Source organism: Rana temporaria, chromosome 2, assembly GCF_905171775.1.
Source record: "Rana temporaria chromosome 2, aRanTem1.1, whole genome shotgun sequence".
Classification (NCBI taxonomy): Eukaryota; Metazoa; Chordata; class Amphibia; order Anura; family Ranidae; genus Rana; species Rana temporaria.
In genome coordinates this window covers 428,009,518-428,032,068 of record NC_053490.1, presented here as the reverse complement: position 1 = coordinate 428,032,068, position 22,551 = coordinate 428,009,518, and the positions used below count along the sequence as shown (strand labels likewise).

General features: G+C 45.0%; 2 protein-coding genes across 3 annotated transcripts in view; one reads left to right on the top strand and one right to left on the bottom strand.

The window, feature by feature from the left end:
- Positions 1–1,074, bottom strand: part of ACOT9 (acyl-CoA thioesterase 9) — a 37,535-nt gene extending 36,461 nt beyond the window's left edge. For both annotated transcript variants that reach the window (XM_040338266.1, XM_040338267.1), the window contains exon 1: positions 948–1,074. In XM_040338266.1, the coding sequence (XP_040194200.1) occupies positions 948–964 (17 nt within the window). In that variant the 5' untranslated portion in view covers positions 965–1,074. The remainder of the gene's footprint in view (positions 1–947) is intronic.
- Positions 1,075–16,697: 15,623 nt separating this feature from the next.
- Positions 16,698–22,044, top strand: SAT1 (spermidine/spermine N1-acetyltransferase 1). Its single transcript, XM_040338265.1, has 6 exons — positions 16,698–16,950; positions 17,597–17,648; positions 18,146–18,229; positions 19,116–19,217; positions 19,325–19,365; positions 21,515–22,044. Exons 1-6 carry the CDS (start codon positions 16,885–16,887, stop codon positions 21,683–21,685), a joined length of 516 nt encoding a protein of 171 aa, XP_040194199.1. The 5' UTR covers positions 16,698–16,884; the 3' UTR covers positions 21,686–22,044.
- Positions 22,045–22,551: the final 507 nt, after the last annotated feature.

Genomic DNA, 22,551 nt, shown 5'->3' with positions numbered 1-22,551 from the left:
CCAATTGGACATCTCTGGAGAGATCTGAATATGGCTGTGCACCGACGCTCCCCATCCAACCTGATGGAGCTGGAGAGGTCCTGCAAAGAAGAATGGGAGAAACTGCCCAAAAATAGGTGTGCCAAGCTTGTAACATCATACTAAAAAAGGCTGGAGGCTGTAGTTGGTGCCAAAGGTGCTTCAGAAAAGTATTGAGCAAAGGCTGTGGATACTTCTGTACATGTGGATATATTTTGTTTTTAAGAAATTCGCAAAGATTTCAAACAAACATTTTTCACGTTGTTATTATGTGGAATTTTTTGTAGAATTTAGAGGAAAATTATGAATTGAATCCATTTTAGGCTGTAACATAAAAAAAAATGTGGGAAAAGTGAAGCGCTGTGAATACTTTCTGGATTAAGGATGAGCTCCGGCGTGTTCGCATAGAACACGTGCAAAGCACGCCAGGAAGTGTGCACGGCACTGCGCTAATAACAGCCAGGGAGACATTTCACGATCCCTGCAGCCGAGCATCGTGAAATGTCTCCCTGGCTGTGATTAGCACAGCGCCGTGCTCACTTCCTGGCGGGCTCTGCACATGTTCTATGCGAACACGCCAGAGCTCATCTTTATTCTGGATGCACTGTAATGGTGAACGGTCCCTTTAAATTCAGCAGTGTGACCATTTTCTACATCATCCAATCATATGAGCTTCCTCTCCCCTTGTAGCCTATAGGAGATGGATCCCAGTTACCCTATAGTAGATGGGATGAGTACTTGAGCTGCCCTCTGTACTGTCACATTCCATAGAACATAGAGGCTCCTCCCACACACCATGCCCTGTCCTATCACCACACCCATTCTCTCCCAAACCTCGCCTGTCCTACGCCAGTCCATGGCCCCCTATTATCATATAATGATGGGATACGGACAGACAAGACGAGCTCTGCACCTCATACACCATCTACCTGAATGACAGCAGCATGTTGATCGCTGGGCTCGGGACAAACTCCACTGACCGATACTTCTTCTACCAGAACAGCCAGCAGCCAATCCGCACTCTCCCCGCCCATCAACTCCTTCACTGCCAATCAACTCCGGTCCTCCAACACCATAGAGGTGACGGAGCAGAGCGTCTGAGTATGATAGAGTTTCTGTATGCTGTACAATACAGATAAAATCATGAGATTGTAACAGTCTTATCAAGTTGCATTATATGTATTCAGAATCTATATGTCTCTGAAATTGCTGAGATAGAGACGTCTATTTATAAACTGTTACTGACTAATGCAACGTTTTCAGTGCTGAAAGTGTCCCCATATTTGTCTAGTCATATTTCCCTCTGCAATGCGAAGTCACCTCATTCTCTACACCAGAGGTCTCAAACTGATGGCTCTCCAGCTGTTGCGAAACTACAAGTCCCATGAGGCATTGCAAACCTGACTACTACAAGCATGACTCAAAAAGGCATGATGGGACTTGTAGTTCCGCAACAGCTGGAGACCCCTGCTCTACACCCTGCTTATATTATGGCTGTATGACATATAAATATCCCATGATTCCTCTCACCCACCAGAGAAATGATCCCATACCTTTAACCACTTGACCACCAGGCACGTAAACCCACTTAATAACCAGACCAATGTTCAGCTTTCGGTGCTCTCACAATTTGAATGACAATTACTTAGTCATAAAACATTGTACCCAAATGAAATTTTCACACAAATAGAGCTTTCTTTTGGTGGTATTTAATCACTGTTGGGTTTTTTATTTTTTGCGCTATAAGAGAAAAAAGACTGAAAATTCTGTAAAAAAAAAAAAAATTCTTTGTTTCTGTTATAAAATTTAGCAAATTTTGTATTTTTTCTTCATTCTTTTGCATAAATGTGAAAGATGAAGTTACGCCGAGTAAATAGATACCCAACATGTCACCCTTCAAAATTGCACACGCTCGTGGAATGGCGCCAAACTTTGCTACTTAAAAATCCCCATAGGCGACGTTGCAGGGTATTGTGGGGTATTGCAGAGTATTGTGGGGTATTGCAGAGTAGTGTGGGGTATTGCAGAGTATTGTGGGGTATTGCAGAGTAGTGTGGGGTATTGCAGAGTATTGTGGGGTATTGCAGAGTAGTGTGGGGTATTGCAGAGTAGTGTGGGGTATTGCAGAGTATTGTGGGGTATTGCAGAGTAGTGTGGGGTATTGCAGAGTAGTGTGGGGTATTGCAGAGTAGTGTGGGGTATTGCAGAGTATTGTGGGGTATTGCAGAGTAGTGTGGGGTATTGCAGAGTATTGTGGGGTATTGCAGAGTAGTGTGGGGTATTGCAGAGTATTGTGGGGTATTGCAGAGTAGTGTGGGGTATTGCAGAGTAGTGTGGGGTATTGCAGAGTAGTGTGGGGTATTGCAGAGTATTGTGGGGTATTGCAGAGTAGTGTGGGGTATTGCAGAGTATTGTGGGGTATTGCACAGTCTTAGTATGGGGCAGGGATGGCTGAGCAGGGATGGATGGCTGGATCTGTGACTGCAGTTCTGTTGCTGCCTCCGCTCTCTCCCCCCCCCTCTCCTCTCACACTGTACCGTTCGCTCTCTCCCCCCCTCTCCTCTCACACTGTACCACAGCACTGTTGCTGCCTCCGCTCTCTCCCCCCCCCCCCCTCTCCTCTCACACTGTACCGTTCGGTACAGAGAGGGGAGGGAGGAACCGGCGTCATCACATGACGCCGGTTTGTTTACAAGTGATCGCTCTGTCATTGGACGGAGCGATCACGTGGTAAACCGCCGCTATCAGCAGCGATTTACCGTGATCCAAGATGCACCGGGTCCGGAGGACCCGGCGGTCACGGACATTCCCATGTGCGCGCCCCAGAGGGCGCGTGGGAGCACGTTTCTGGGAGGACATCCATGGACGTCCTCCCAGAGTTAAGCAAACGCCTTGTAGACGTATATCGTCTATAGGGTGGTGAGTAACTGGTTAAATTCACTCAGATGTCAAAGAGTTGAGCACACGTGTTTAGTTGGGTTGTCATGCAGTACTTTTACTTGTGCAAATACTGTGATACATAAAACAATACCTTTGCGGTGCCCATATGAAATGAATGGGCTTAAATCGCACAGCAAAGAATCGCATGCCATTTGAACAGGAATGGGTTGCGATTCCTGTCCGAATTGCATGCAGTTTCCCGCACTCTTCCTGCGTGAACCCAGGCTTGTCAACTTGTGTTCACACAGGAACAGTGTAGGAAACTGAATGTGATTCAAGCAGGAATTGCACCACATTCCTGTCCAAATCGCATGTGATTCTTTGCAGTGCGATTTGAGCCCATTCATTTTGTATGGGCTCAAATCTTACTGCAAAGGTATCGGTATCGGTAAGTACTTGAGCACAAGTATCAGTACGCATACTCACCATTAAAAAATGGTATTGGTGCAACCCTAGTGTCCACACAAGCCAATACTTTTCCATAAGGGTTCATTCACATGGGCGCTTAGTAGCGTTGCCACTTTTTCTTCAAGCCAAACCCAAACACTTTAGCAGCGCACAGCAAATATATATATTTTTTAAGCGTACACTAGAGGATTGTAACAGATCTGGGACACCTTTGGGCGCTCCAAAGAGAATAGTAATGTGGCGTGCATAGTGCCCCCTCTCCCTCTTATGGGGCCCTGTTCTCAGCCACATTCATGTCTGAATATTGTGTCTGGGTTTCAGGTAAACTGAAACCAGAACACATGATTCAAATCCCGGACTGTCTGGGTGAATCCCGGACAGGTGGCAACCCTAATTGAACTGCGTGTTCTGAAACTTTTCTTTCAGAACCAGCATTTACACTTTCCAAAATTTGAGTTACAGTAGCCTTTCTAGTTGATTGGCTTTCCCGTAGGCATTAATGAGACTTGGCCCCCCATGACCCTGTTTTTAGTTTTACAGTTTCCTTTTATTGCACTACATTCAGGCCCGGATTTACTCCCTGTGCCGCCCCAAGGCCGGGTCCTTCATCTCCTGGGAGATGCTTTCTTACATCTCAGGTGTCACTGTCCCCAGCGGAGTGTTTCCTTACATCCCAGGTGTCACTGTCCCCAGCGGAGTGTTTCCTTACATCCCAGGTGTCACTGTCCCCAGCGGAGTGTTTCCTTACATCCCAGGTGTCACTGTCCCCAGCGGAGTGCTTCCTTACATCCCAGGTGTCACTGTCCCCAGCGGAGTGTTTCCTTACATCCCAGGTGTCACTGTCCCCAGCGGAGTGCTTCCTTACATCTCAGGTGTCACTGTCCCCAGCGGAGTGCTTCCTTACATCTCAGGTGTCACTGTCCCCAGCGGAGTGCTTCCTTACACCTCAGGTGTCACTGTCCCCAGCGGAGTGTTTCCTTACATCTCAGGTGTCAATGTCCCCAGTGGAGTGTTTCCTTACATCTCAGGTGTCAATGTCCCCAGCGGAGTGTTCCTTACATCTTGGGTGTCACTGTCCCCAGCCAGCGGAGTGCTTCCTTACATCTCAGGTGTCACTGTCCCCAGCCAGCGGAGTGTTTCCTTACATCTCAGGTGTCACTGTCCCCAGCCAGCGGAGTGCTTCCTTACATCTCAGGTGTCACTGTCCCCAGCGGAGTGCTTCCTTACATCTCAGGTGTCACTGTCCCCAGCCAGCGGAGTGCTTCCTTACATCTCAGGTGTCACTGTCCCCAGCGAAGTGCTTCCTTACATCTCAGGTGTCCCCCCCATTAGAGTCCTTCTATATGCCAGCAGTAGTGTCACCGCCGCCATTACTGAAGGCTGAGGGGGGAAAAATTAGGGGCAACCATTTTCCAGAAAACCACAGACGAGTTATAAACAAGAAGGAAGCCTGCCGAGTGGCTACAATAGAGATTGAGTGGTGGCACCGCCCACCCTTTCCACAACAGGTCACAGATGACAGACAATCCGACCAGGGGCGGGGGGTGGGCGGTGCCGCAGATGCATTTCTATTGTAGCCACTCGGCAGGCTCCCTTCTCGTTTATAACTAGTCTGTGGTTTTCTGGAAAATGGCTGCGGGTGGAGACATTATCTCCGCCGGCCGCAGACCTCCAGCGGCGGTGGCAAAAAATAGTACATTACAGTGCCGCCGCCCACTGGGGGGCTATGTTAGTGCGGGGGGCGGCCGCGAAAGCCGAGAAGTTGCCGCAAGAGCGGCGCCGCCCCTTCACCCACTGTCGCCCCGAGGCCTGGTCTCGGTGGCCTTGTGGGAAATCCGGCCCTGACTACATTTGGTGGATCCTGACCACTCCAGACCAGGGAACATCCCACAAGAACTGCCGTTTTGGAGATGCTCTGACCCAGACGTGTTATAATTTGGCCCTTGTCACTTAAAGTCACTCAAATCTTTACAATTGCCTATTTTTTTCTGCTTTTAACACATCTACATGTTCACTTGCTGCCTAATACATCCTACCCACTTTCAGATGCTATTTTGTAGTTCAGTATGTGTGTAGCAGGTACTTCTCCAGACTGATCTAATCTATTAGGGGACAGCTGTCTGCTGCAGCAGCGTGGGCTTTTCCACCCCCCCCCCCCTTTCTCTTTTCACACACAGACTCTCAGAACTGCTTGTTTGTAAACTCCCTATTGGAAGAGCCTAAGCCAATCATCAGACAGCAGCAGAAGAGGAGATAAAAAGCCAGAGGAACTAGGCCAGAGCCTCTTTTTGCCTGCACCCCATCAGGAGAGCATCTCCTGCACTCTATGTGTGTGTGGATTTGTGGCCTACCAAGGGGCACACAGCCTGCAACTTCAGCCCAGAAGAACAGATTGTTCATGCAGCTCCAGCCCAGAGGAACAGACTGTCCATGCTAAAGAAGGACACCCTACAACAGCTCAAGGACTGAATGCCACTGCGACACACCTACATCTAAGATGGAACGATCGCTCAGGGGAGGACCACTGACTGGGTACAGGATTTGGTGAGGGGGCTTTGCCCAGGAACCTTTAATGCTTTTCATAGAATACCACATCCAAATATTGTCCACAGAGCTCCTACATTGCCGGTAGAAGATAATAAGACGCAAAGCTTTGCCTCCAGCACATTACCGCGGTTGCTCTTAAAGGGGACACACCACGGGTATTGAGATAATTTCACTGGGTGTGTACTAGAAGCATCGTAGGCCCGGCCTGGGGTTCCCCTTAAGCCACATAATCCCACACACACCAAGAGTTATTGGGGAGTCTATTTAATCTGTACATATTGTTACCTATTGCTTTTGTTGTTTGCATAGTGTTCCTGACTGTTTCCTTTAAACTGTTTCAACCAAGTCCTGGGTACTTACACAGGTCCTGGCTGACTAATGTTAACCTGAATTTTACTTTTCTTTAAAGCGGGAGTTCACCCATTTATTAAAAAAAAAAAATTTCCCCTTAGATTCCTGCTCGTTTGGTCTAGGGGAATCGGCTATTTGTTTTAAAATATGAGCAGTACTTACCGTTTTCGAGATGCATCTTCTTCCGTCTCTTCCGGGTATGGGTCTTCGGGAGCGGGCGTTCCTTCTTGATTGACAGTCTTCCGAGAGGCTTCCGACGGTCGCATCCATCGCGTCACGATTTTCCAAAAGAATACAAAATCTCACATAATGATATCAGTCTCCTTGTATTAAACCCAATAACAAAGCTCTAAGGTCAACAAATGCAGTATATAGATCAGCATTACATATACATAGCTCCCAACTGTCCCTGATTTAAAGGGACTGTCCCTGATTTGGAGCAATGTCCCTCTATCCCTCTTTCCTTCTCATTTGTCCCTTATTTTGGTCTGATCTATATAGTTGTATATAAAATGTACTTTTTATCTTTAAAAAAGTGTTTCCCAGTGCTAAACATTTAATCCAATTTCTAAATTGCTGCATTTGTACATTTTAAAAGCCAATATAAAGGAATAGTAGCAGTAAAAAAAAAGCCCTGCATACATGTGCTAGTTGGTGTCCCTCATTACAATCTCAAAATGTTGGGAGGTATGCAGATACGGTATATAGATCAGCATCACAGGACAAAGTTCTGTATATAGCTCAGCATCACAGATCAGGGTATATAGATCAGCATCACAGATCAGGGTATATAGATCAGCATCACAGATCAGGGTATATAGATCAGCATCACAGATCAGGGTATATAGATCAGCATCACAGATCAGGGTATATAGATCAGCATCACAGATCAGGGTATAAAGATTATCATCACAGATCAGTGTACAGTATATAGACCATCCTTACAGATCAGGGTATATAGAGCAGCATCATAAATCAGGGTATATAGAGCAGCATCACAGATCATGATATATAGAACCAGGGCTTTTTTTCAGGGGGAACTTGGGGGAACCCAGTTCCGCCACCTTTGGCTCAGACCCTTTGGTGCCTGCTCACCACAATCACTTGTAAAACACAGAAGTCTGGTTTTTGTGTTTACAAGTGACAGCTCTGCACTCTGTGTGTAACCCCCAGAACTCTGCACTCTGTATGTAATGCAATCCTGGTATTTAATGCCCCTTTAAGACCTTTCTACTGTTTGTGAAATCTAAACAGGGTCGTGGTTGAGTTCCTGTACCTATTTTCTGAGAAAAAAAGCTCTGTATAGAACAGCATTAGTGCGGGCAGCAGCGGTGAAGGAGTCCGATCCTCCAGCTTCCTTCTCTGTGTGTCTCCTCTTCTGCCAAAGCGCTGGGCATGCAATAGGATCGCCTGTTGCTTTGGCCATTCAGGAAACAGGTCTCACTGATCTGCCTCCAGGGCCGGTGCTATCACTAGGCAAACTAAAAAGCCACCTAGGGTGCACTGCTGCCTAGGGCGCCCGGCCACTGGTGTTCCTACTCCCTTCTCTCTGCAGCAAGCACCTAAGTCTCAGCATCAGCAGACAGCCACCGCTCCATTCACACATAGTGTCAGAGGCACAGCGGCGATGGAGGACTGTGTCTGTGTCCCTTCTCCCGAATAAATGGAAGCAAACAAACATTTATTGATGGCCGCTGGTAGGCTACATTGATGGGTGCTGGTAGGCTGCATTTGATGGGCGCTGGTGAGGCTGCATTTGATCGACGATGGTGAGGCTGCATTTGATGGGCACTTCATTAAAAAGGTGGGTTATACATGGGCAGGGCAAAGGGGGGTGGAGCCAAGGGGGGCAGCAAAATGAGGTTTCGCCTAGGGTGACCAGCCCTGCCAGCCCCCTGATTGGCTGGGAGGCACTGTGTTGTGAAAATAGCGGAAAATCATTCTCTATGCCCGAGTGCCCTCCTTCAATGCGTCCCGCTGATCTCTCTGCGCCGATGTCAAGCATTTTTTAAATAACGATGGGGCGTGACAATCAGATTACATTATCTGGAGGCCATGCCCCCTTGTGACGTCACGGACCCATCATGCCCCAGGGGGTGTTGTCATAGGGGGCGTGGCCTCTGAGTGACGTAATCCGATTGTCACACCCCCATCGTTATTTAAGAAATGTTTGACATTGGCGCAGGCAGATCAGCGGGACGCAGCATCGGAGGAGGGTCGTCGGCGGGAGCGGTGGCAGACGAAGAAGAACACCAAAGAAGAAGAGGGGGCTTCCAGTTTCCGATAAGCCCCCGCCCGCAGACCCTGACAACCATTGGGCAAGGGTTGTCGGGAAGAGGCCCTTGTCCTTATCAACATGGGGGTAAGGTGTTTTGGGGAGGGGGGGTGGCCCTGCCCCAAAGCACCCATCCCCCAATGTTGAGGGCATGCGGTCTGGTATGGTTCAGGAGGGGAAGGGGCGCTTGCTCGTCCCCTCCCTTTCCTGACCTGCCGTGCTGCATGCTCAGATAAGGGTCTGGTATGGATTTGGGGGGGGGGTGCTATTTTTTTTTATTTTGGCATGGGAGGTCCCCTCCAAATCCATACTAGACCCAAGGGCCTGGTATGGACCTGGGGGGGGGGGGGCACACTGTTTTTTGTCTTGATTATTTTCTAAGCAGGCAATTTTTTTTTACATTCAGAGGGAGGCCTGCTGACAGCTGTTAACTCATCGGTTGTTAAGGATGCTGCGGCCAGCTTCCGGACCCCTCCTTAGCAACCAGCTATATACAGTGTAAAGACAAAATGCAAATCGCGGCAAAATGGTGTTAAAATCGCAGTACTTGCGTTTTGGATGCGGGTCTATTGAAGTCTATTACATGCAAAAAAGAAAAGTCCCCAACCCTTTCCAAAAAGGCAGAGGCACAAAAATGCATTGATGTGAACATGTTCCTTAGGAACCCATGTTAAAAAATTTCCCTGCATTTCTGCAAAATGCAAAATGCACCAGAAAACGCATTAGTGTGAATCGAGCCTTAATCGACCCACCCTCTCTATTTGTCCTGTTTACCAATATCATTGAAAGTGAATGTAAAAGAAATTACCCACATTTTGGGATGTCCCTATAGAAAAGTAATAGAGGGGAAATCTTCCAATGGAAATGCTACTTCTGGTGACCTGGGGGTCCCCAAGGAATTCTTTTGATTTACAGGGATTTCCTCTCACTTCCTGTTTGGCTATGGGACAGGAAGTGAAGTGATATCTCCACAATGGGACACAGATGGCAAAAAAAAAAAAATTGACAGGGGTATAACCCTCACTATACTATCCAAAATGAAAAAAAAAAATACTTTACAATCACTTTAAATGAACACGATAAAGTGTATATGACATTTTAGGCATTGGGTTTACATCTCCTTTAATTGTGTTCATTTGTACACTGGAATTGTGTGAAGAAGGGGGATTGCACCCCTGAAATATAACATTTGTGCTCCTTACGCTTTAAACCAAGCAAACCCTACATTATTCCGGAGCCATGAGATTATTTGCTAAAATAAATTTCCTCCTGGCAGAGGTGTATGCCATTTGCAATAGTTTGGAGAACAAAGAACTCCACCCAGTCCTTTGTTATGGCCCTTTATTGTAGTAATGACTTGTAAACTGAGAGTAGCAACTGTTTCCTCTTCTCCTTTTACATATACAAAGTAATTGTATCCCTGGCTTTTCAGCCCTAACAGGATTCAGGGTTCTGTTTACCATTACGATTAATAAACTTTCTAATGCTAGCCATAGATGGATTGATAGATGGAGAAATACGTTTGTTTTTGTTTTTTTGGAACAGCTTTCTTTTTTTTTTTAAAAAGCCTATGGCGTGTGAACACACCCAAAAACTCCACCCGGTGCAGAAAAAATGTGCACACACATAAAGAGTGTTCACAAAAACGTGCAGACGGGTGCAACGTCAAGTGGTCCTCCTGTGAAGAGGGACCCAAACCCTGATCCCCCGGGGCGTTAGGCTCCAGACGGGGACTGAGGTACTGTGGTCCGAGCAACCAAAGCCGACACGGACCCAACTTCCTCGGAGGGACTGCCGAAACAGAACCCTCCCAGTACTAGGTGGGGCTCCCCCGAAGGGAGACCCCATGAGAGAAAGTGAACTAAGCCAGAAGGCCATGTCCACCTACTCCCAAGACGTTCAGGGCTGACCCGAGGACCGGCACCCTAATAATCTCACAGTGAACAAAACGTGCACAAACAAAAATAAGACTAAAACGTGACAAACATAGGCTTAAATTAAATAAAGTGGGGGAAAGGGATAGTGAATGAATGAATGAATGAAAAACTTATAAAGCGCGGCGCATGCGAACTGAATCACTTCTGGGCGCTAGTTGTTCGTGTCTCATGACATCAAAAGAGCAGAGTTTTGATCTGTCTTCTGAAAGTCAGGTGGTTTTCCTCCAACCGAATGCTCGTTGGTAAAGCGTTCCATAGTCTAGGACCCTGAAAAGCAAACCTTCTTTCTCCTTTGGACTTGTATTTGGTTTTTGGTACCCTGACCAGATTTTAGTCGGTGGATCGCAGAACGCGATTCGAATTGTGAGGTTCTATCTTGTCGCAAAGATATTGCGGAGCCTTCCCATGGATGCACTTATGTGTCAGGCAGAGTGCTTTAAATGCAATTCTGTCTTTTACTGGCAGCCAGTGAAGGGTTCTCAACGAAGGTGAGATTGATTCCCATTTTTTTTTCCCAGTCACCAGTCTGGCGGCCGTATTCTGAACGACTTGCAGACGGGAGATTTGGTACTTTGGGAGTCCCAGGTACAGGGCGTTAGCATAGTCCAGTCTGGAATTCACGATTGTTCCCACCACGACTGGTACGTCTTCTTTGGGGATAAATGGAATAAGTCTGCGTAGTAGGCGCAACAGATGGTGCGCTCCGCTGACTACTGACCCTATTTGTGCGTCCATTGTCATGAAGGTGTCGAAGATGACCCCGAGACTTTTGGCTTTGGAGCTAGGGGTGATGATTTGGCCCAGAATGGGCGGGGGTGTCCAGGTTGTTGCCAGTTGACTCTTTCGGCTGGCGTGAAACATAAGGAGTTCTGTTTTTGAACTGTTGAGTTTAAGATAACTCTTTGTCATCCAGTTTTCTATCAAAGAGAGACATTTCTCTAAACTGGGATGATGATCCTTTTTGTTGCAGATGCGAAAATACAGTTGCGTATCGTCTGCATAAGAGTAGTTCTTGGCTACTGATAATATCAAAGAGAGGGCGAAGATAGATGTTGAAAAGCACCGGTGACAGGGGGGATCCTTGGGGGACTCCACATGACACCGTGCGCTTTTCCGACGTGAAAGAACCCAATTTAACTGTTTGTGATCGGTTTTCAAGAAAGGAAGAAAACCATGGTAAATCACCTTCTGCGACTTCTGCTACCTTGGCTAGTCGCATCAGTAACAGTTTGTGGTCTACCGTGTCAAAGGCTGCGCTTAGGTCCAGCAGAACCAGGAGACAAGATTCTCCTTCGTCTGCGGCCTCGAGGGCATCGTCCCATATTTTGAGTAAGGCCGTTTCTGTCCCGTGTCCGGGACGGAAGCCTGATTGTAATGGATCCAGTAGATTGTGGGTATCTAGATGCTGTTGCAGCTGTTGTACCACTACTTTCTCCATTATCTTGGAGAGAACATTTAGGCCTGTTATGGGACGGCGGTGAGTTGGGTCCTTGGGATCCAGGTTAGGTTTTTTCAAGATGGGCTGGATTGTGCCCTCTTTCAACAGGGATGGCACTGTGCCTTCCTTAAATGACTGGTTTATAAGCTGTGTGATGGGTGGTGCCAGGATGTCGGCACATTCCTTCAGCAGTTTGGTGGGGATGATATCATTGGGCGATGTGCTGTTCCGCAAAGCACCAATGATATTTTTTGTGGTATCGATGGAGATCGGTTCCAGAGTGAACTTTGTTGATTGTAGAGCGTTTCTGTGGGTGTTTTGTGGTTGATTGACGGTGGGGTTGAGGGGGGTATTGTTTTGCAAGATGCTTTCCCGGATTCTTTCAATTTTGTTGATGAAGAAATCCGATAGTTCATTACAGAACTCTTGGGTGTCTGAGTTGGGGACTTCAAGACATCCTGGATTCATGGTCTGGGTGACCATCTTGAAGAGTTTGCGGGGGCGGTTTAGGGCGCTGTTAATCGCCATAGAAAAATGATGTTTCTTGGCTTTGAAGATTTCTTTATGATATCGTGTTGTTATTGCCTTGTAGATGATGAGGTTATCCTCTGCAGGGCTTCTTTTCCAGGCGGCTTCCGCCCTTCTGCGATAGTGAAGAGGAGAGTGAAAGGAGTGGTCATTGTGTTCAACAATTACCAGGCCCTCCGGCCAGGAATAAAAAATTCCTCCGGTCCTAGCCAAAAGGCCCGGCCCAGGAGGCAGGTGCTAAAAAAAGCGTGTAGCTGGTGCAGTGACTGTGGTATCTTAAATCAATGTGTCCCTCACACACAGTGATCTTCAGATACCCCTGGACTGCCACTGCCACACATGCACCATAGGCTTTTCGTTCCATATCCGACCCCCCCGACCGGCCAGTGCAGCCCTCCACCCCTGCCAGCTAGAGAGCCCTTCAAGGTTTTCTTGGGGAGAACTGCCGCTCCAGTTAGCAGCCTCCGCCAATACTAGCCCCTCCAGACCCTCCGTCAACCCGGCGGATTTGCATGGTTATTACCCTGTCTACTCTGAGGGCAGTACCAGCTCCTCCTACCAGATCTCTGACAGGGACAGCACTTACACCGGCCAGCCAGAAGGCCAGACTAGAACTCGGCAAAAAGACCAGAACAAGCGTAGCCACCCATCCTCACCAGGAGCACCCTTCCAGATGGCTCAGACTCAACCATGGGCCGGCCCCCAGTATCTGTTTTGGAACAGCTGGCTGATTCAGTGGACAGCCTTAGCCACAGCAATGATGTGGGGACCTAAAAACACTGGTTTCTTATATCTCTGTGTTCCTCTTTCTGTTAAAAGATGGAGCGGAATTCATAGCCCTACTACCAAGAATTTTGCAGAGAGTAAAAAAAGTTACAGTAGACCATAATAAGGGTTTATTTACATGGGCACATAGGCCTGTACAGTGTGCAAGAACCATTTGTTTATGCACCCAGAGCAACATCGAGCTGCAAGGAAGCAACCTATGTTAGCCAATGGAGCAGTCACAAACGCTGAGATTGACAGATGTGCAAAGACAAGTGCACAGCTCCTCAACGCAGACTCCACATCCATGTAACTAAGCCCTAATGGTATGATTTTTATTATATATATATGTTTGCTGCTGATCTCCTGCAGCCTCTTCGCAGCACCTTCCTATCTACATGTGCTTGTGCTCCAGTAATGGCTGCATACCATTTCTCAGGCTTGGTTTCCTGTTGATGACACAAGTGTACTATGCGTGTGTAATAGGCTTTTTAAATATCAGAAGCCCCGGTGGCAGGGTGACAACACAGGAGAACAGTTTGGAGACGGGGACAGAACGTTGTCACATTATAACAAGAAGTGCCACACAAGGTTATTCATTGCCGGATCACCAAGGATTATTTTCATGAAAGCTGCAGATTTGAAATATCCTAAACACTGCTTTTGAAATTGTAAACATAACATTTTTTAGTAACCTGGTTTACAATCTCTGTATGATCTCCTTTATCAAAACGATGTCACTAGCTATGACTAAGCACCAAATCAAGGTGTAAAACATGTCAGCCGTTTGTATCCCCCCAGTTCTGTACTGAATGGACTGACTGCTATACATTGGATTTTAACTCAATAAAGGTGTTGCCTCGGAGTGCTGCTGTCCAGGCCTATTTGTTTGTTCTCTGATCAAAACGATGTCATAAGAACAAATTAGGGCTGTGGTAGTTAAAGATTAATTCCTTGATTAATCGTTAATTTTCTTGATCGCTACTAGTAGTGAATGATCTGTGATCCGAACGGGTCACCATATGCGGATCTGCACACCACGTGATCCGCAGAGTTCGGCTGCTGCTTCGGCCATAGGAAAGGCCGCGGCTTTGGCCTAGCTCCCGGAGAGGCAGCCATCTTGGTCCACCCGGCGGCGGCCTAGGTGAGCCTAGAGCGGCGCGCTGACGTCATCACCCGGCCTCAACTGCTCGTGTTCGGCCGGCTTCTCTGGTAAGACTAAGCAAGTACTAATCTTCCTATATAGTGGGGGAGATGTGGACCATATTACAGTGGGGAGATGTCTGTGGATATTACAGTGGGGAGATGTCTGTGGATATTACAGTGGGGGAGATGTCTGTGGATATTACAGTGGGGAGATGTCTATGGATATTACAGTGGGGAGATGTCTATGGATATTACAGTGGGGGAGATGTCTGTGGATATTACAGTGGGGAGATGTCTATGGATATTACAGTGGGGAGATGTCTATGGATATTACAGTGGGGGAGATGTCTGTGGATATTACAGTGGGGGAGATGTCCGTGGATATTACAGTGGGGGAGATGTCTGTGGATATTACAGTGGGGGAGATGTCTGTGGATATTACAGTGGGGGAGATGTCTGTGGATATTACAGTGGGGGAGATGTCTGTGGATATTACAGTGGGGGAGATGTCTGTGGATATTACAGTGGGGGAGATGTCTGTGGATATTACAGTGGGGAGATGTCCGTGGATATTACAGTGGGGGAGATGTCCGTGGATATTACAGTGGGGTAGATGTCTGTGGATATTACAGTGGGGGAGATGTCTGTGGATATTACAGTGGGGGAGATGTCTGTGGATATTACAGTGGGGGAGATTGTGGATATTACATTGGGGGAGATGTCTGTGGATATTACAGTGGGGGAGATGTCTGTGAATATTACAGTGGGGGAGATGTCTGTGGCTATTACAGTGGGGGAGATGTCTGTGGATATTACAGTGGGGACTATATTTGGTGGTCATCCGAAAAATGTATGTGCTTTATAATTAATCGAAATTAGTTGATTAATCGATTTAAAAGAAAAATGATTAATCGAACACAAAAATTGTAATCAGTAACAGCCCTAGAACAAATTGAAACCATCTATGCAGTGAAACCAGGCAAGCCCTTCCAGTACATCCAGTTTATGGTAGATCTAAAGCAGTGGTTCTCAACCTGGGGGTCGGGACCCCCTCGGGGGTCAAATGATGATTTGCCAGGGGTCACTAGATCCTGGGCTGTTCCGAAAGCCTGCAACCCCTCTCCCAGCCTTCTTGCAGCTGCTCAGCAGGGCTGTCTCCGGAGCCTGTGGCCACCCAGCTGGGCTGTTCCTGGAGCACACGGTCACCCACTCAGCCTCTTCGCAACCACCCATTCATTTCACAGCATGGCTGGGGGGCAGAGACTAGAGGTCCGCTGACTGGTGAGGATTGTGAAGTGGGAAGGGCTGGAGGAGACCCTATCTCCTGATTTCAGCATAGGTGTCACTGCTACGAGACACCACAAAGTCAGAGACACACTGGGTAACACTACCTGTGATTAGAGTTGCCATTAAAAGTCCCCACTACAGATCTCAGATCAGCAGATGACCTTGATCAAGAGCACCAAAGTTGGCTGATCAGAACTCCCCCCCCCCCCTATACTGCCACTCATCCCATTTCCCCCCACCAAGGAGTAAGAGAAGGAATTAAAATTGAGAATAGATGGAAGGGAGAGGAAAAGAGGGGGAGGAAGAAAGGAAAAAGGGAGAGAAAGAATAAGAGAAAAAACAAAGAAGGCTAGAGAGAGGGATGGGGGAAAAAACAAGAAATTAGGATAGAGAGAGATAAAAGGGAAAAAGAGGAGAACGAAGATAGAGTGGTACATCCTAAAATGTACCATAAGGGGTTTTAATACTGTATGATTGGAGGGGACTCAGGGAGCGCTAAATTTTCGTGGATTAGGGGCGCAAATTACTTGTCTTGCCTTGGGTGCTGACAACCCCCGCTACGAAAATTATTTTACTGTTAGGGGTCCCCACAACTTGGGAAATTTTATCAAGGGGTCACGGCACTAGAGAGGTTGAGAACCACTGATCTAAAGGAAATTGTACAATCAAATTGTATAGTGTATGGTCAACCTTATTCCAACCATGAAAGCACAATGAAGGTTTTTTTTTTTTTAGAAAAGATTAATCTTTTAAGATCTTAAGTTGCAAATTATATTTTTTTCTCAAAATGTTGCCCTTTTTCTGTAGCCCTTTTTGTATGTAAAAGAGACATTACTTTTGTTTTAAGATCAATTCTTTAGTGTATAGTGGACACTAGGTGGTGCTGGTGCCTATATCAGAGTTATGGTGAGTCACATATTCCAGGAATCTCTGACGTTAGAAGGGAAGGGAGGAAGACTTTCTGTTAAGGAGTTATGTAATGCCCTTCTCCCATTTGTTAAAGAAGGTAGGGGGGGTGTGGTTAGGGTAATTAAGCATCCATAAATAGGAAAAGTTGCAGCTCGTTGACACTTCGTCATCGAAGTTGACTGAACACAGTGGCGTGTTTGTGGAGTCTCTGCCGAGTCAGGGTCCCAGACTGACTAAGGAGCGGAAGCCCCTGGGACGCGAATGAAGAAACACCTTCTACTACTCTTCACATTCAGAGGTCTAGTCAGAAAAGGAAAAAAGAGCAAGAAACGAAAATGGCCAATTATATCATACGATCAGCTGTACCCGGAGACTGTAAAGACATTTTGCGACTTATAAAGGTGAATATCCTTTACTGCCGTTGGTGGAATACACAGCGCTTACAGAGAAATGATAGGATGGGATTTTTGTTGTTTTTTTGTTTTTTTTATTTAATTTTCAAGTAATAGAATTGGATATTTATTATCATTATTCAGGAATTATCTAGCGCTAACAGTTACGATATAAAGGGAGACAGTACCGTTACAATATAAATCAATACAAGACGGTTAGAAAGACCCTGCTCGTGAGAGCGTACGGTCTAAACGTTTCACATCCGGGCGGTTGATGCCTAAATACTCTTGAGTATACCATCTGCCTTGTATAACCATGCACTTGTTTCCCGAGGAATGTAGAGAAATCCTTTTCTTCCTCCCTCTCCCTAACGTTAACAAAGATCCCTAATGTCTGAGCCACGCTGTCCATCCCCTCTTCTTCCTGTGCCAAGTCATACGTGGGCTGGGGACAATGCCACCCTTTATGTGCTGGATGGAGCTTTACTGACCTTTCCACTCTTTGTTAGACTCGTTATTGCTTACGTATGGATGTGTTATATGGAAGGAGGACACGATTAGTACTCGATGACTTGGCTTTTTTTTTTTTCATGATCTAAGCGCTTTAAAGCTTTATTAATCATTCCTTGATTTTAATTTTTTTTTCTTTGTTTAGGAATTGGCTAAATATGAAGAAATGGAAAACCAAGTAGTGTTAACTGAGAAAGGTATGCGGCTAAGATTTATGTTGCTTTTATGTGTTTATTAAAAGGTTTACCCTTTCATGTATTGTTTTAAGGCACCTGTTTTTATGACGGTTGCTGTACTCTAAACTGCCTATTTGTAGAACAAAATGGCTGACTTGTTTTGCATTAACAAATAGGCAGCTTGCCAGTCTTGTCTTCTGAGATTTACAGTGCTGCCTAGCTAAATAAAACAGAGCACACTAAGAGAAAATTAAATATGGACAGGACACTTATTGCCTAGATAAAATTTAACAGAGAGAAAATGAATGTTGGACAGGCTACTTACTGCCTAGATAAGTAAAGCAGAACAAAAGGGAAAGCACAGTACTGCTTGTATTATTGAGCATTTTATTATTTAGTATTATGGTAATATAGATACTTGCTGGCTGGGTCAAAGAACAGAAAATAATAAAGATGAAATTAATTGTGGACTATTTATTAAACTATATATATTTTTTTTCTTTCCTTCTAATCTAAAGATCTTTTAGAAGATGGCTTTGGAGAACATCCTTTCTACCACTGTCTTGTTGCTGAAGTACCAAAAGAGAACCAGACTATTGATGGTAATAAGATGTTTTGTGTTTTTATTAATCAATGATCCATTTCTAGCCTTGCGGCAATTCTTGTATTGACCCTGTATGTAAGCAGATGCAATATTTGTTAAATCACATTTTCTTTTTAATTTGTCCCCAATCTTCAGGTTACAGTCTCTAGCTTCGCCATGTACATGGATGGCCCTTCCGTGTACATGGGTGGGCGGGGAGGTAACTAAAAGATCCGTTACACAATAACATAGATGAGCATGAAACGAGGTAAGGCCACCAGGGACTTCCATTCAACCATAACCAACAAACACGGTAGATCAGAAACCCATGCAACCCATAAGAGATTCGTTCCTTTACCATCTGTGTCCATTTTCAAGAGCAACCCGTTCCCAACTGTTATACTAAAGCTGATCTAGAGATGGCCATGGCCAACCCAACGCTATAATATATTTCCTTGGTGTGTAGACCTTTTGTCTCCCTGGCATTTGGGCCCAATATTTATTTTAGGTCAACTGTATGGATTTGCCTTTGTTCTCTATATTCTGTCTTTGCAGTTTGGGATTTAATGCTCAATAACTAAAAGAGAACTTTTTTGTCTGTTTTTGTATGGAATAATTTTCAAGGAGTTAGCGTATAGACAACTTTTCTGAACTGCCGTGTAAAAGGAAATTGCTCCTTAACTTGCATATTTTTTTTTTGTCTTGCTGCTGCTTTGTGGTAGTTTTACCACATAAAGTATCTGAATATTTTGGAATTAAAATGAGATAATGTCAGGTGTCTTGAATGCATTATACAGCAAATACATGTATATATGACACAATTATATTGATATGATACAACAGCTGCTAATGCTTTTTTTTCTTTTGGATTTAAGATCCCTGCTAAAAGTGTTCTCCCTTCACAGGATACAACATTGTTGGGTTTGCTATGTACTACTTCACATATGACCCATGGATAGGAAAGCTTCTGTATTTGGAAGACTTTTTTGTCATGAATGAATTCAGAGGTATGTACTGGATATTTTCAAATGCTAATCTTGAAACTTTTACTTTTATGATCTAAACTTGTTTTAGATCCAAATGGCAAACTACATTGATATTTTTTTTTTCACAGGATCAGGCATCGGGTCAGATATATTCAAGCACTTGAGTCAGGTGAGTGTAATTAAAATCTCAAAATGGCAGTTTAGAGGCAGGTTTACATAAGGAATGATTTGTTTTTGCAGTGGTATACTATAATCAGTTGCATTTTACACTAGAAAACATAAAAAAATGGCCAAAACCTACATTTTATTAATATAAACTACCCTATAGCCCACTCTGACAGTCTTCCACTTGCAGTGCATTAATATTAGTTTTTGTCTAGCCCAAATGCCCTGAAATATAGATACAGTAAAACCTTGGTTTGCAAGCATAATTTGTTCCAGAAACATGCTTGTAATTCAAAGCACTTTTTTTTTACAGGATATAAAAGAGAAGAGAGGCACCTCTAAGTTAAGCAATAAGTTGCTAAATGTTGTACCTTCATTAAATGTAACCATCTTGCTACACTTAGGCCTTGTACTCACGAGCAGACATGTCCGATGAAACCGGTCCGCGGACCGTTTTCATCGGACATGTCTGCCCGGGGACTTCTGTTCGATGGCTGTACACACCATCGAACAGAAGTCCGCTCGTAAACTATACGCGGGGCGTGTACGCGCTGTCGCCGCGTCGATGATGCGGCGACGTGGGCGGGCCTGCCTTTTAAATGCTTCCACGCATGCGTCGAAGTCATTCGACGCATGCGAGGGATGGCGGGCGGCCGGACATGTACGGTAGGTCTGTACAGACGACCGTACATGTCCGGGCGGACAGGTTTCCAGCGGACTGTTTTAAAGCAAGTCCAGGAAACAGTTGTCCGCTGGAAACCTGTCCGATCCGCCTGAAAATGGTCCGCTCGGGCCTACACACGAACGAACATGTCTGCTGAAACTGGGCCGCGGACCAGTTTCAGCAGACATGTTCGGTCGTGTGTACGGGGCCTTAGAGAATCTTCTCTTCTTTTTTATACTCAGTTGTGACATGACACTACTCTTATATCAAGACATCGCTTGTATATCAAGGCAAATTTTATTAAAACATTTTGCCTGTCTTGCAAAACGCTCTTATACCAAGGTTTTACTGTACTAGTTCTACTGTTGTCTTGGATTCCTAAAGAACTCAGATAAACCTTTTTGTATCTGAAATGGCCCCATATTGTAACCAGAATATATTACATTTTCTTTTTTATGAGCCTGTTTAAGGTATTTCCACCCAGCCTTAAAGCTATTTCTCAGAACATTCAAGTAGGGCTGAAATGGAAAAACTGTCTGCTAATACGTAATGTCAGTTTCTTTACTTTACTTCTGTATAAGCTGGGAAAGTATACTGCAGGGGTCTCCAAACTTTCTAAACAAAGGGCCAGTTTATTGTCCTTCAGACTTCAGGAGGGCCCAACTGTGGCCTTTGGAAGTAGAAAAGGTCCCAATGTCTGTGGGGGGAAAAAACAATGCCCCATCTTTGGTGTCGGTGGAAGGAATTGTGCCCCATTTGTGTTAGGGGGAGGAATTGCACCCCTTCATTGGTTCCATTGGGAGTAATTGTGTATCATCATTGGTGTAATTGAAAGGAATTGTGTCCTATCATTGGGATAAATTGTGCCCCATCATTAGTGTCATTGAGAGGAATTGTGTCCCATTGTTGGTGTCATTGGGAGAAATTGTGCTCCATCATTGGTGTCATTGGGAGAAATTGTTCCCTGTCATTGGGAGGAATTGTGCCCCATCGTTGGTGTCAGCGAGGGGATTTGTGCCCCTTCACTGTTATCAGTGGGAGGAATAATGCCCCACTGTTGGTATCGGTGGATAAAAACGTGCCCCAAGGGCCAGATAAAAGCAAGCAAAGGGCCGCAGTTTGGAGACCACTGGTATACTGTATAGTTAGTAATCACAGACGCCCCTGTACTGTACTGTACTGTATGTAAAGCTAAAACATATTTTTTGGGGTAGGATGGGAAAGGGACACCCTTTTGAGTAAAAAAAACTGGCAGGGGCCTTAACTATTAATAATTAGCCTAAACTGAAAAAAAATGACATGCAGTTTAGGAGCAATATCCTGTTGTCAGTTAAATCTGATTTTCTTTGAGCTAGTACAATTCAAGCAACACAAATTACTATTTTGTAAACTTTAATTGTATAGAAACCAAATAAAGTATAGTTACGTTGAGCCATATATCTTCTAGGTGTACACAAATTGACACAATGGATTTTTTTTTTTTGCCTAGATTGCTGTAAAGTGCCGTTGTAGCAGCATGCACTTCCTGGTGGCCGAATGGAATGAGCCATCGATCAGGTTCTATAAGAGACGTGGAGCATCAGATCTGTCCACTGAAGAAGGTTGGCGCCTCTTTAAAATTGACAAGGAGTACCTGTCCAAGATGGCGTCTGAGGAGTGAACTCAGTGCCTCCCAAGAAGAAATTGTTACTTACAAATAAAATTGCTTTTCTTTTGCCTGCTTAGTATTCTTTAGTGTCTTGCATGGCAACTAATTCAAAAGCTTTAGTACCAGTGGCATTGTAGCATACAATTGTCACCCTTCCCCCTCCCCCTCTGCTTTTCTCAGCTATGCCGTTAATGGCCCAAGACTGTTTAAAGAGCCCTAAAAATAAGATCCTCAGTTGTATGTGTATATATGTAACTTCATTCTTGTAAGTCATTTGATTGTGTACAGTGTACACACTGGTATTTAGGGTTTTTGTATGATTAACCATTTTTTTTTTTTTTTTATTAAAAAGCAGCATGTGTTGTACTATGTGCAAGTTGTCTGTCTTTTCTCTGTAACGCTCAAAGCCTAAATTAGGCTTGTCACCACTGTCTAAAGAATCAATCCACCCAAACTTAATTTTTCAGCTTACAGTAAATGTTAAAGAGCTAAAGCTTAAGTTTAGCTAACATCAATAACATAAAAATCTGTACAAGGGACATAACTTAGAATTAGCAATGTTTATCACTTGTGTTGTTTCTTCTTCTTTTTAGGAGATAGTGGGGATATAACGGAGGAGATTTCTTCTAAAAGAAGAAGATTTAGCACCAGGAACACATCATACTTTTATCATTTGTGTTGTTTCTTCTTCTTTTAGGAGATAGTGGGAGTATAACGGAGGAGATTTCTTCTAAAAGAAGAAGATTTAGCACCAGGAACACATCATACTTTTATCACTTGTGTTGTTTCTTCTTTTAGGAGATGGTGGGGATATAACGGAGGAGATTTCTTCTAAAAGAAGAAGACTCAGCACCAGGCACACATCATACTTTTATCAC